The 13,049-nt window shown below is 39.2% G+C and overlaps 1 protein-coding gene across 1 annotated transcript; it reads left to right on the top strand.

Annotated features, from left to right (window-relative positions):
* Nucleotides 1-883: 883 nt before the first annotated feature.
* On the top strand, nt 884-10,505 carry ilk (integrin-linked kinase). The gene is made up of 13 exons (XM_059351695.1): nt 884-1,022; nt 1,577-1,707; nt 4,344-4,509; nt 4,604-4,699; nt 4,830-4,926; nt 5,611-5,694; nt 5,774-5,859; nt 5,947-6,056; nt 8,340-8,467; nt 8,636-8,757; nt 9,505-9,604; nt 9,834-9,964; nt 10,138-10,505. Exons 2-13 carry the CDS (start codon nt 1,619-1,621, stop codon nt 10,285-10,287), a joined length of 1,359 nt encoding a protein of 452 aa, XP_059207678.1. The 5' UTR covers nt 884-1,022; nt 1,577-1,618; the 3' UTR covers nt 10,288-10,505.
* The last annotated feature ends 2,544 nt before the right edge of the window (nt 10,506-13,049 follow it).

Raw genomic sequence — 13,049 nt, 5'->3', positions numbered from 1 at the left:
CCCAAAAATACACAAAAATCATGAAATCTGAAATAAAATTTTACTATTTATGACAATAAAAACCACAAATATGCTCAATGATCTGAAAATGTAAACATAGGTTACAAATATGAACATATAAAGGTAAAATTCAAATATAAAACAACATCAAAAATTACCATAAAGACATGTTTATTTATAGGAACAGATGATTAGACCCCTTTTTTCCATTTTTACAAAATGCCACGCCTGCCTCGTCCCATCCTACTTTTACACTTGAATAAATATTTTTGTACTACCAAATTAAAACGATCATATCTTTGGTTTTACGTGACCTCGGAACGTCAAACAAAGAACTGGAGAAAGTTTCAAGTATGTAATTTGGAGTGAAGTCGACAGCAGCGCTCCACGTGAGCTTGTTTTTTTTTGTCACGGCGCTTTAAAAAAAAAAAAGGCAAGTTATCTGATCACGCCAGCCTGATCATAGATCCCAGAGGATTGAAAACAAAGTACAAAAAAACATCACAAACTGAGGAAGCGCAATCACAACATGGAGCAGTGAGGAAACACTGGAGGCAGGTTAGAAATTAATTAGATTAAATAAATTAAAAAATGAAGTAAGGTAAGATGAAATACATATCTTTATTTTATTTTATTTTATTTTATTTTATTTTATTTTATTTCATTTCATTTCATTTCATTTCATTTCATTTTTATAAATGACAAATTGTAGCGGAAGATGACCGAGTAATAGATGCCCACATCCCTCCCACCACACCTCTCCTCGGTATTTTCTGCGCTGTGTCTGCGCCGCTGGATGCAGCATCATCGCATTGCCTCCAGCAGGGGGCGCTGCTGCAGCGGTGTCCCGGGACACAGAGCGCCAGTAGCTGAGCTCCTCCAACTCCTCACCAGTAGCCCACATCCACTCTGAGGAGCGGGGCGTGGACTGAGACCGACCATTCTTTGCTCTAAAAGTTTGAGGAGACGACCGACATTCGGGGGGAAAAGAAACTGACAAGAAATCGATCGATTCGGAGCTGGTAAGAGTGTTTTTCTTACACGTTTTTGAATGTTTATTGGCTTTGTTTCCATTGTGGTTGGGGAGTTTTGTTGTGGGGCTTCACTTTGACTTTTTAACAATAGACTTCAAAAGTGATCCAATAGGCCAGCCCATCCGATTTCCACGGAGGAGGATATAGAGCCAAGGGGAAATGTGGGAATGTACAGTTATTTTGGTTCATAGGTTCATTTTAAAGCACTGTGGCTGGCAGTTTATGTTTCATTGTGAATGTTGCATTTTGCTATCAATATAATGACTTAAGGGGACAGAAAGTAGAGCCAGGCTTTGGACACAGACACACCTGAGGGGATACATACATTAAGTTAACATTATGCACATTAACCCAGTGGTATAAGTTAACCAAGGCTTAAAAAGGCAGTGAGTGAGGTCTGTTTACCTGCCAAAATAAGTCCCCTGAAGATGTACAGTGCATGGCAAAAAAGTGCTAACCTTAATTTTTTTACCTAGTTTATTTGGAAGCACAAAAAACACACTTTGTATCTTATACAAGGAGTTTTTGTTCAACATCTACAGGCTACATGTTCCTGAAGTCAAAAGAAATCGCAATAGCAAACCATGGATGACATCTTCACACAGTGTCGGGAAGGAAACTCGGTGGCTGTTCGTCTGTGGTTGGACAACACAGAGAATGACCTCAACTTGGGGTACGTGGATAAAAAGACTGCGCAAACTTCACTCAAACACATAAAGCTCTGAAGATGACTGCCTTAACCTTCTCTTGGAGTGTAGTTGGAGAGTCTGTGCAATAACACGTTGAGTGTGGTCTTTCTCATGAATGACTTACTAGCAAACTTACCACATTTGGTATGGACGGTGAGTGATTCTATGCTGGTGTGTGTGTGTGCATGCAAAGCAATCCCTGGCACATTAGAGGTGGTCAAATAGTTTCCATATTGTGCTCTCCCTGCAACTCCACGCACTGCTGAACGTCACCCAGCATTGGTAATTCCAGTGCAGTTTTTTTTCCCCTTTTCTTCTTGTATTTCTCCCCTGATGATGTCATCTTTAAAAACTGTGTGTGTGTATAAAAGCAGTGGGTGTTTCTGGAGGTTGCGCGGTGACGTGAATGCTTCAGACAGCAGATGATGACCTAAAACTCATCCTACGCTAGACTGAAAATCACATACAGAGTTTAGATTATAGTGCTGCAATGATTCTGTTGGTGTACAGAAATGTATCAACGGCACATTTGATATTCTTATTCAGAGTTATATACTATTAGTTAGACAAAACAATATCTTTGAGGAGGTCACTGACATCTCTGGGAACAGGATATGGGATTTTTTTCATAATTTTTGACATGTTATATCTTCCAAAATAACGAATAAATCTCAAATATAAGCAGTAGATGAACATGTTAAGGTCAAGAGTTGTAGCCCTATTCGATTGAAAAAGTGTTTTGGATATGCAGAGCACTTCTGCCTGTTTACATAACTTCCTTGGTAGAAAGGAGCTAGAAGACCTCACTGCTAAAGACCTCGGTTATCTCATTCTTGGGCCAGGCCATATATGTGCAGTTTGTTGACGTTGACTTTGAGGGCTGCAGAGCTGCGAGCCAACCACGCAACAGCCAAGGCCATTTCCTCTGTTCAACTCCATACAGGGCCAGGCCCTCGCTGACAGAGCTTCTCAGGCAACGAGCTGCAGTCCCACATAAACATCTGAGAGACCAGTCATTATGCTGGAGGCCTGCTTTAGCTGTAAAGAAGCTCCACTGTGTTTTCCCCCCTTTAAAATATCAAGTTATGTGTGTAAGTGTTATATGTCGGTGGAAAAATGTACTTTCCTCCCATTTTTGAGGCAGAAAGAAGAGCAACCCAAACATTAAATGCCATTTCAGATCTCCCCTGGGAGCTGTGTGTGTGTGTGTGTGTGTGTGTGTGTCACAGGAAGACACAGGGAAAAAGAGAGAGGGAGACTCTCAGAGAATGTGTAGCTAAGGATTCCACTGTGTATTTTCCACTCTGTCATTCCTGAGTTTTTTTACCCGTTACTTTTTATAGCTCACTGGGCTGGTCTGACTATGAATTGTCTGTCTACAGTGCTGCATCAGAAATGACAGAGAATGTGTCTAACTGCTACTTCACTTTAGTGTGAGCTAGTACTGCAGCTATTTCCTACAGGCTATACAAGTCCTCTTGAGGTTTATTGTTAAACAGAGTGTAGAATTTGCGGCTTTGCGGGTACTTGCGAGAAGCCCCAGCAGCTGCCTCGGGGTCAGCTAATGTAAAGGAGTCACTTGGGTGAAGGGGCCAGTCACACATAGGTGGTAGGTGGGCTCCTAGTACACTGCACCAGGGCTGTGTGCGCTGTCTGTGTGTTTGCGTTTTTGCGTATGTTAGCAGGACATTCCAGGCTGCGCAGACATATTTATCACTAGGCCAGTCGTCAGATGGTAAAGGGTGCCGGCAGCACAAGGAAGCATGTGCTTAAGTCTAAATAAAGATTGGTAGGTATTTAGTGTGAGAACCTGTGTCAAAGAGAGAACCACACAGAGAGGATTTTGTCAGCTGATATATGGTTAGAGTTGTTAACAGAATACTCTTCCAGAGTGAGGCAGACAGATACCAATTTTAAAAGGGAAAATTGCCCCAAATTACCAGTATGGCAGCAGATAAAGTGGATTTATCAGTTGGAATGAAATTTTACTTTTTTATGTGGACTGTGCACCAAATTTGCTTTGGTTATGGGCAGGCTCTTAAACAACTGACTTAATTTAAAATATTTAACATTATTATACAGTATGCATACGATTTATTACATTATAATATTGTCCACCAATTCTAGAAATGAACACTAAGAAAACAAAGAATAAATAGCTAAATAAACATCAGTATTATATGGTCAATATCTGTCAGTTGCTGACCATTTAAGTAAAAAAAATTAATTAAATAACTTAATGTTACTGTAAGTTTGGTATCAATTAATTCCTGACTGTTTTAAAAAAATAATAAATAGCTTATTAAACATCAGCATATGTGGAGTATCAGTCCATTGCTGACTACTTTAATACAAAAATAAATAAAAATGAAAGAACTAAATAGCACTGTTTACACTGATGTGTATTTAATGGGCCAATATTGACTGATAAAATCGTTGACCAAAAAAACATCACACACTTCACCCTCCTTTGCATGAAGCCAAGGAACAAGTAATGTTTTTATCAAACAACAAAAATTCTAATTGGACTTTATAGTATTATAAAAACAAGATTGAGAGGGTAATTCATTTAGGATTTGTCCTTCTTTGCTCCTCATTCTCTCGGTGTCTTGTGTTTTAGTGACGACCACGGCTTCAGCCCCCTCCACTGGGCATGCAGGGAAGGGAGAAGCGGAGTGGTTGACATGCTCATCATGAGAGGGGCTCGTATTAATGTAATGAACCGTGGAGATGACACCCCGTTACATCTCGCCGCCAGTCATGGACACAGAGACATTGTAGGAAAGGTAAACACACTATGGTTAGAACTGCACCATTCATGCCTTAGTTACACTTGAATTGTTGTTCAGTTTTCTCACATTATGACCTGTGCAATGCCAGCTGATACAGTGCAAAGCTGACCCCAATACAGTCAACGAGCACGGAAACACACCACTCCACTACGCCTGCTTCTGGGGCCAAGACGAAGTGGCAGAGGTAAAGTACAGAACAATCATTTGGCTGAACAGGCCCTCTTCTGGGGAGAAATGGACACTGCAGTGCTTTTTTGTAAGTGTCAGTGTAAAATCTAATCTGTGCATAACATAGTATAATCCCTCTTTTTTAGGACTTGGTGACCAGTGGGGCCCAGGTGTGTGTATGTAACAGGTATGGACAGACACCTCTGGACAAGGCCAAGCCTCACCTAAGACAGCTGCTGCAAGGTCAGGGGTCATTTATGGGTATTTTTAACACTCATAACAGGTTATATTTCTGGGTTGCAAAAATTCCAGGAATTCTCAAAGTTGGAAACTTTCAAAGGGAATTTATGGGAATAAACAGGGAATTTACAGAATTGATTGGTTAGCCCTTAAGGGGACTTAAATATAGTTGGGGAAAATATATTTGCACATGCACATAGCACATATCACACTGCAGGCTGATGAGGCCACGCCCCCTACATGCACTGTGCATCCCTCCATCACATGTTCAATTAATTTATAATAGTAATAATAATAATACATTTAATTTGTATTGCGCTTTTCTAGACACCCAAAGGTGCTTAACAGGCAAAAGATATATACATATACATAAACATACATACGACAAACTTCAGATGTTGAATGGGACTTTTTTGGAGGGAGAGGGATTTTTTTTATTAACATTTTCAATGGGAATTTTTTAGGATTTTTAGAGGAGGGGGAGCATTACACTTCAATTTTTGAATGGGTGGGTTTGAGGGAGTAAAATCATGTTTTTGTTGAAATAATTGGTTGTTCAATAAAATAATTAAAGCTTGATAAAGTTCTACTTTTAGATGAATCTAAATTTTCATCTAAAATTAAATGTATTGGTAAAATATTGAAGTTTCACCAATTCATTTTTATATTTTTACTTCTTTTATACAGAAAAGGCAGAGAAAATGGGCCAAAGTATGACCAAAGTCCCCTATAAGGAAACTTTCTGGAAGGGCACCATGCGAACACGACCTCGTAAGTAACATTCACTTCATAAAAGGAATAAATCATTATATCAAATCCGGATGTCTGTTTGATTATTCATGTTTTTCAGGTAATGGTACCCTCAACAAGCAGGCTGGAATTGATTTTAAGCAGCTTTCGCTCCTGGCAAAGATCAATGAGAATCAGTCTGGAGAGGTCAGTTGCACCGTGTGTTTACGGTCAGTCCTTTTAATTTCCTTTCAGCTCAACGGTTGTTTACTCGTCTGTGTGCTCTGTCTTCAGTTATGGCAGGGTCGGTGGCAAGGGGATGAGATTGTAGTGAAGGTGCTACAGGTCAGAGACTGGACCACCAGGAAGAGCAGAGACTTCAACGAGGAGCATCCCAAACTCAGGTGATATACATGTTTTCTACGGATAAGTTAGACAGTTAAATTAGTGGTGGTTTGGGTTGAGTCTTAACAGTATTTCTTGTGATGTCTGCACACAGAGTAGAAATATGAGGGTTCATTTATGTCTCTCATCACTCGATCACATGCTGTCAGTCTGTTTGCTTACATAAACTGAGGCTAATTCGTTTGGTTCTGCTCTTTGAGTCTCTTCAGAGCATGTTTGTCTGAGCCATACACAGTTTATGAGGATTTGTACTGACAATCCCATCCTGGTAAACATATGTGAGGATGGATGTGATTGATTGGTGGCCATTGTGGTCAAAGAGCATTTAAGATCTGGTGCAGGATTCTTGTGCAACAAGGGGAGGAGTTTTTATTGTTGGAGGTCAAGAAAATGAAATGTGGATGGTTTTGCAATGAAACAGTTGCTGGCAGCTGTTTACTGTGTGATGTATTGGGCTCTACAATGTGAAAAACAAATTCCACAAACCGCCTTCCATCACAGTAAACACAAAATCCATTTCAACAGAGTATGAAATAAAGGATAGTATTAAATTAATTAAATCATGTTTTAAATCCTTTTTGTTGTGATTGAGGTTCTGGTGCTTAAGTGGCTGCTGCACGATATTATTGCCCAAAAGTTTTGACTTTGTTCTGTTGAAATATGTGCAGAGAATTTTAAGAGAAGACATACAGGCATGTTAAGACAGGTACCCCAAAGGGACCTCATTCCTCAAGGTCCCTGCATTCAGTTCATCATTGACATAGAAATGTTTGTGTTACGTGCATATATTAAAGGAGCACTTCACAAGCACGTGTCGGCTGTATTTACTATGGTTGCAAAATTCTGTGAATTTTCAAAGTTGGAAACTTTCCATGAGGATTAACAGGAATGTATGGGAATTAACTGTGATTTATAGGAATAAACGGGAATAAACCAAAAATTTACCAAATTGAAGGTTGGCCCTTAACAGGGAACTTAAATATAGTTGGGATAATGTATTGTAGCATAATCTTGACTAAAACAACCAGATTTCATGCAAGTACACTTGAATATCTGCTATTCCTCAATCACATGCACATAGCACACTGTTCACTGCAGAGCTGCAGAGGACACGCCCCCTACTGAGGCCACGCCCCCTACATACACTGTGCATTCCCCGATCACATGTTCAGTTTTTGGAGGGAGAGGGACTGGGAATGGGACTTTTGGAAATTTACTGGAAATTTACTGGAAATTTGCCATCCCTTTGCAACCCTAGTATTTACACAGGAAAACCTACCAACATTGAATGGATCAAAATAAATCACATAATAGAAATGATCATAATACGCCATATTGTAAATCAAACAAGCAAAACACAACATGAAGCAAATAATTTGAATATTAGACCTAAACTGGCCCAGCTAAACTTACCAACCAACTTCGACAAATGTATGTATTGTTACGTATGATAATAGTGCCCTTAAAATGATACTACTTCATTTGATACCCATCTTGTGCATGCATGATGGGGTGTTGGATCCCTTCAGTTGTCTTTCCAAGTTTTCCTTACATGCATTTAGTGGTATCTCTGCGAGGTGAACGGCAAACTAAAAAATACACCACACCACAGACCATATGAGTTCATAACTGCTGCAGTAGTGTGTCAACAACATGTTGCATTATATCAAAGAACTCTTGCAGTGTTTGGCTGCAGCATAACCATAAAAATAGTGTTTTTTTCTTTATCTGAATACAAAAGTGATACATTATAGGCATTGTTTGGCTGGAGAAGTTTTTATACTACTTGGTACTGGTTTAATTCAGTAGCAGGCACCAATACCCAGCCTGACTTCAGACACACTTTAATAAGTGACAGAAAAAGCTCACAACAAAACCTTAATAAGACAAAAATGAAGAAACCTTTGAACAGGCCAATTCAAATAACATGTGCTTTCATGTTTGCTTTAGTTATTGCCCTCTTTTAAGAATTGAAGCACACATGAAAGCACTTGGGACGAGTATGCTGGTAAAGGCAACATAAATGCAATGAACAACAATGAAAGCACTACTTAAAGTGAAAGTTTAAAGGACCAGAAATTACACAAATGTGGTAAATGGGTTTTCGTGCAGAACAAGCTTTTAGGAGATTTCTTCTCTTAATGTTTTTTTTTCTTATAATAGGTTTTCCTCCCAGCTGTGAGTTTGTAAATTCCTAATCATCTGAGAAAGACCTCTGTGTTCTAAGACTATACAATAAAGTACTTTGAACATTTAAACACGTTGTCTCTCTTTCTCCACAGGATTTTTTCTCATCCAAACATTCTGCCTGTTCTTGGGGCTTGTCAGTCACCTCCATCCCCTCACCCCATCATCATTACCCACTACATGCCTTACGGATCCCTCTTCAACATACTGCACCAGGGCACGAGTAAGTCATTTGTGTTTATGTACATGTATGAAATGGAAATGGCTTTTGATTTTGGTAATACTAGCTCCAAAGAACTCTATAGATGGAGGACATCACACAGCCATTCTCACCCCACTCACTTTTCTTTTCTATTCTGTCCTCCTGTGTCTTCTGCATCCTCTCCCTCAGCTCTGGTGGTCGACCAAAGCCAAGCAGTAAAGTTTGCATTGGACATTGCCAGTGGTATGGCTTTCCTCCACACCTTAGAACCAATGGTTTCAAGGCTTTGCCTCAACAGTAAGCATATCATGGTAAGACATTGCTTTATATTCCACCACATTTAAAAAAAGAAAGGCTTTTAGTCTATTACTGCCACTATTACTGATCACAATTAAAGTGATCCTGTGACTCATTGATGAGCCAGATGCTGCAAAGGGACCTATTATGCTAATTGTCAGGTTTATACTGGTATTTTGTTTTGTGTGTATCATTTAATCATGTGTACATGATTAAATGTTCAAAAACCACTCACCCATCTGAGACACTTTGAGTTGCCGTCCCAAAACAGCTCAGTCCGCCCTGATTGGTCAGAGTTTCTGGGTCAATTGCATCCAAGCTGTCTGTGTCTCTTTAGCGTCCATCATCACAGCCGAGGGAATGACTGTAACAAGGCATAGCAGAACCTTTTTACTATGAAAAATCAACAAAAATAGCTTTAAAATAAAAAAATCTAGACAATTGAACATGTTCCAACAGGAATGTGATCTAAATTTAGGAAGAAATTAACAACATTGGCAACTCAAGATTACAGGTTTCCCCAAATGTTAGCATGTAGCTACTTGCAGCAGTGCACAGAATACAAACACTGTGGTAATGTGTCCGGAGCAGAGGACCATATATAGAAATCTGACGTAAGGTTAAGTCAGCTTGAACCAAGAGTAGAAAGAAACTGTTTGAAACTGATCATCCATCCGACATTGTAACACTATAACGGAAAAATATGTAAAATGATTAGAGGTTCCATGTTTGAGTTACAGTCTGATGTGATTCATCTACAGATTGATGAAGATATGACGGCCAGAATAAGCATGGCGGATGCAAAGTTCTCCTTCCAGTGTCCTGGACGTATGTACTCTCCAGCATGGATGGCCCCTGAAGGTATTTCTCCTTTTTTTCCCCCTTTCTTCATCCTCCTCCTTTCTGCCTAGTTCCTCCTCAGACTTTATGAGTCATTGAGTCAGGAATACACTGTACTGTATAATTTAGTCCCATTTCAGTGGTAGTCACGCTGCTCATCTGGTGTGTTGCCCGTGTTACAGAATAAAAACAAACCAACAATGAGGTATCTTTTTGTGTTTATGGTTTTGCTTGTCGTTCTTGTTTTCAGCCCTGCAGAAGAGGCCTGAAGACATCAACAGGAGATCTGCTGACATGTGGAGCTTTGCGGTGTTACTGTGGGAGCTGGTTACCAGAGAGGTTCCCTTTGCTGACCTCTCACACATGGAGATCGGCATGAAGGTAAGTGGGCACAGTATCCATGTACCCACAGGCTTGTATTGTAGTTTTGTACTGCATGTTCACATCCACATCACTGCATCCCTCAGAAATACTGCACCAAACACCATATCTCCAAAATATCCCGAGGCTTTTAGAGGTTTCTAACTTTGTATCTCGCCTCCCCCATTCCTCAGGTGGCTCTCGAAGGTCTTCGGCCAACCATTCCACCGGGGATTTCCCCTCACATCTGTAAGCTAATGAGGCTCTGCATGAACGAAGACCCGGCCAAGAGACCCAAGTTTGACATGATCGTCCCCATCCTGGAGAAGATGCAAGACAAGTGAAGACAAGTTCTCAGCTGTCTATACACTCCTGTTGCTATGTTGTTATCATCAAACCACTCTTTATCTTCACTTCAATCATGTATCTGCTAAGCCACTGTAAATAATGTCAGAGACCACTTTCACTACACAATTCAAACAATAAGTATTATATTGCTTTTCTTGTATAATTTAAATTTGAGGTATAAATGTTCTTTAGCCTATGTGCTGATTTGTTACTGCGGAAATATTGGAAAACGTTTGAATCCTGTTTGGATTATATTCAGTGATGAGTCAGACAGAAACAGATCCCAAAGAAATGTGTATAGGAAAATGCTTTTATACACATTAGCGAATGCCAATGCAATAAATGTTTTATATTTATGAAAAAAGCTTGTTCTTTTCTTTTTGAGACATGATCTTCATTTTGTGGAACACTTATAATGTTCACATTAGTTTAGAACAGTGGTTCTCAACCTTTTTTCAGTGATGTACCCCCTAACCAGGGCAAAGCATTTTTGTTTGAAAAAAAAAGACTTAAAAACAGAGCGCTGTGCCATCAGTGTCTGATTTATTCAACTTTGGAACTGATAAACACATACAAAATTCAAACATTTGAAAAAAAAACTAATGTAGTAAAAACAGTGAGCATATAACCATTTAAAACTATAACTGCTATGCTTCAACCACGACTCCATCTTTGAGTTTTAAAGTGATTGACAGGTGATGCCAGGTAGCATATGACAGGTTGGGTCGAACCATCCTGGTATGGGGGAGACTCTGGGTTTTTAGGATCATGCAATTGAATAGCCTACTGAATATAAAATTCATTTTATGAAATTATACTTATATTTCCCTAAAATATTCATTAACTAATTATTCTTAAAGGATTTTTGCATGGATGCTACTTTTTAAATATATATTTTAAAATCTCACGTAGTGCCTTCGCGTACCCCAAGGGGTGTGTACCCCAATTTGAGAACCATTGGTTTAAAAAAAGTCCTGGCAAAAGTCTTGCTGGGAAGTTTTCAGGTGAATCTTGTGGCTTTCTTCATTGGATGGAGTTTGATTGATGATTCTATGTTTAGATCTGTTGTCAACTGAGCCAACTCTACTGATGAAGGCCACAAGATGGGGCTGGAAGTCCCAGAAAACTTAAGTGAATCTTCAAGCTCAGCTCACAGGCAAGGGTTGTTGATTACTTAAAGAACATATTATGCCATTTAATATGTATATATTCAGCAAATTCAATGTCAGGTGGCTTTTCATGGGATGTGGTATCCTTTAATTTTACTTGGGTGTATCTGAGTGGGTTAATGATGAATAAATTATGAATTATGATGAAAAAAATATAGTTTAATCTATTATTCTTGTAGTAAGCTTCTGTAACTGGTGCAGTAATAATTACTGCTCTGAAAACATGAGCGTGAAGTTTTAAAAAAACATTAAAGACAATTGTTGAGGGGATCGTGTCTATGTTCCCCTCTTTGTATGAGACTGTAATGGTGGCAGTAATAGTGGCAAAAGTAACAGACCAGGGAACAAAGGACAATTTTGGGGAAAAGGGGGTCCTATATAGGCAAACCTGCAGGTCTTGAGCTAACCCTAACCCTAACCCTGCAACAGTGGGGAACTACGCGCCCTGGTATGTATTGCTACAAGAGAACATAGGACCCTTTTCGGGAAAAACAGGGAACATAGGACCTTTTCTCTTTAAAAAAAGGGTCCTATGTTCTCCGAGCAGGGAACATAGGGATGACCCCTTGTTGGGAAGCCCATTTCTGCCAATATGATTAAAGAGGAACATCTTGGTTTAATGAGAAACTTTCCTGCAATAATGACGCAGTATCTCAAAAATAGTGACATAACATATGTTGGAAAAATAGCTTGAGGAAACCTTGAAAATGTAATGCTCTGACATCAACACCAAAATCCTCACCTATTTCTCTGCGCAGATCGTTTGATGGGGAATGATGAGCAGGAGGACGTCCAAGTTCTCAGTTTAACTTCATTTTTTACAATACGTCAAGAAATGTGCAGTTACAGAGATCTCCGGGTTCACTCTACATGTCCCTGATGCACACAGACGGATTTCAGTTCGTGAAGTCTGAACCCATTAAATACTAACAATGGTTTACTCAGACATGTTGGTAGATCTCTTCCAGGAAGTGCCGCCTCCTTGATCCGCTGATTCGTCAGTTGTAATCAATATAGGGACACGTCATGTCACCGGGCAAAAATCTTCTGATGCCCGGCACATCAAGTCCTGACCTGGCCTGTTTTCCAAAACATTCAACAAAAAACCTCCTGCCTTGTTATGTCTTACAGATATAATTTGGAGGCAAAGATGATAGAGTCTTAATCAGTTTAAGCAAATGGAATATATGTATTTAAATTAATCATAGTTTTAAAAAAATATTAGCACATCAAGCAGTTGGGATACATGTATTTAAAGTAATCATAGTTTTAAAACAATATTAGCACACAAACAATCATTGAATCAAAATCATATTGCATGATTAATATATAAATGCATAAAGAGAGGGCACATACATGTATGCAAGCATTTGATAGTGACCTTTGATAGTGACACACAGAGACAGACAACAGAGGGAGAATAACAAATTATTTTAACACATACTAAGATACTTTCTCAAAAAAATAAATGACTTAGTATCTCAGAATAATGCCAGTATCTCGAAAAACTATAAACTTTTGTCATGATAGTATCTTCAAATGAAGAGTTGGTATCTTTCAAAGCCACAAAACTCCTGAAAAATGAGATA

This window comes from Centropristis striata, chromosome 15, assembly GCF_030273125.1.
Source record: "Centropristis striata isolate RG_2023a ecotype Rhode Island chromosome 15, C.striata_1.0, whole genome shotgun sequence".
Taxonomy (NCBI): Eukaryota; Metazoa; Chordata; class Actinopteri; order Perciformes; family Serranidae; genus Centropristis; species Centropristis striata.
The sequence above is the reverse complement of the archived record's forward strand: the minus strand, read 5'-3'. Positions and strand labels throughout refer to the sequence as shown.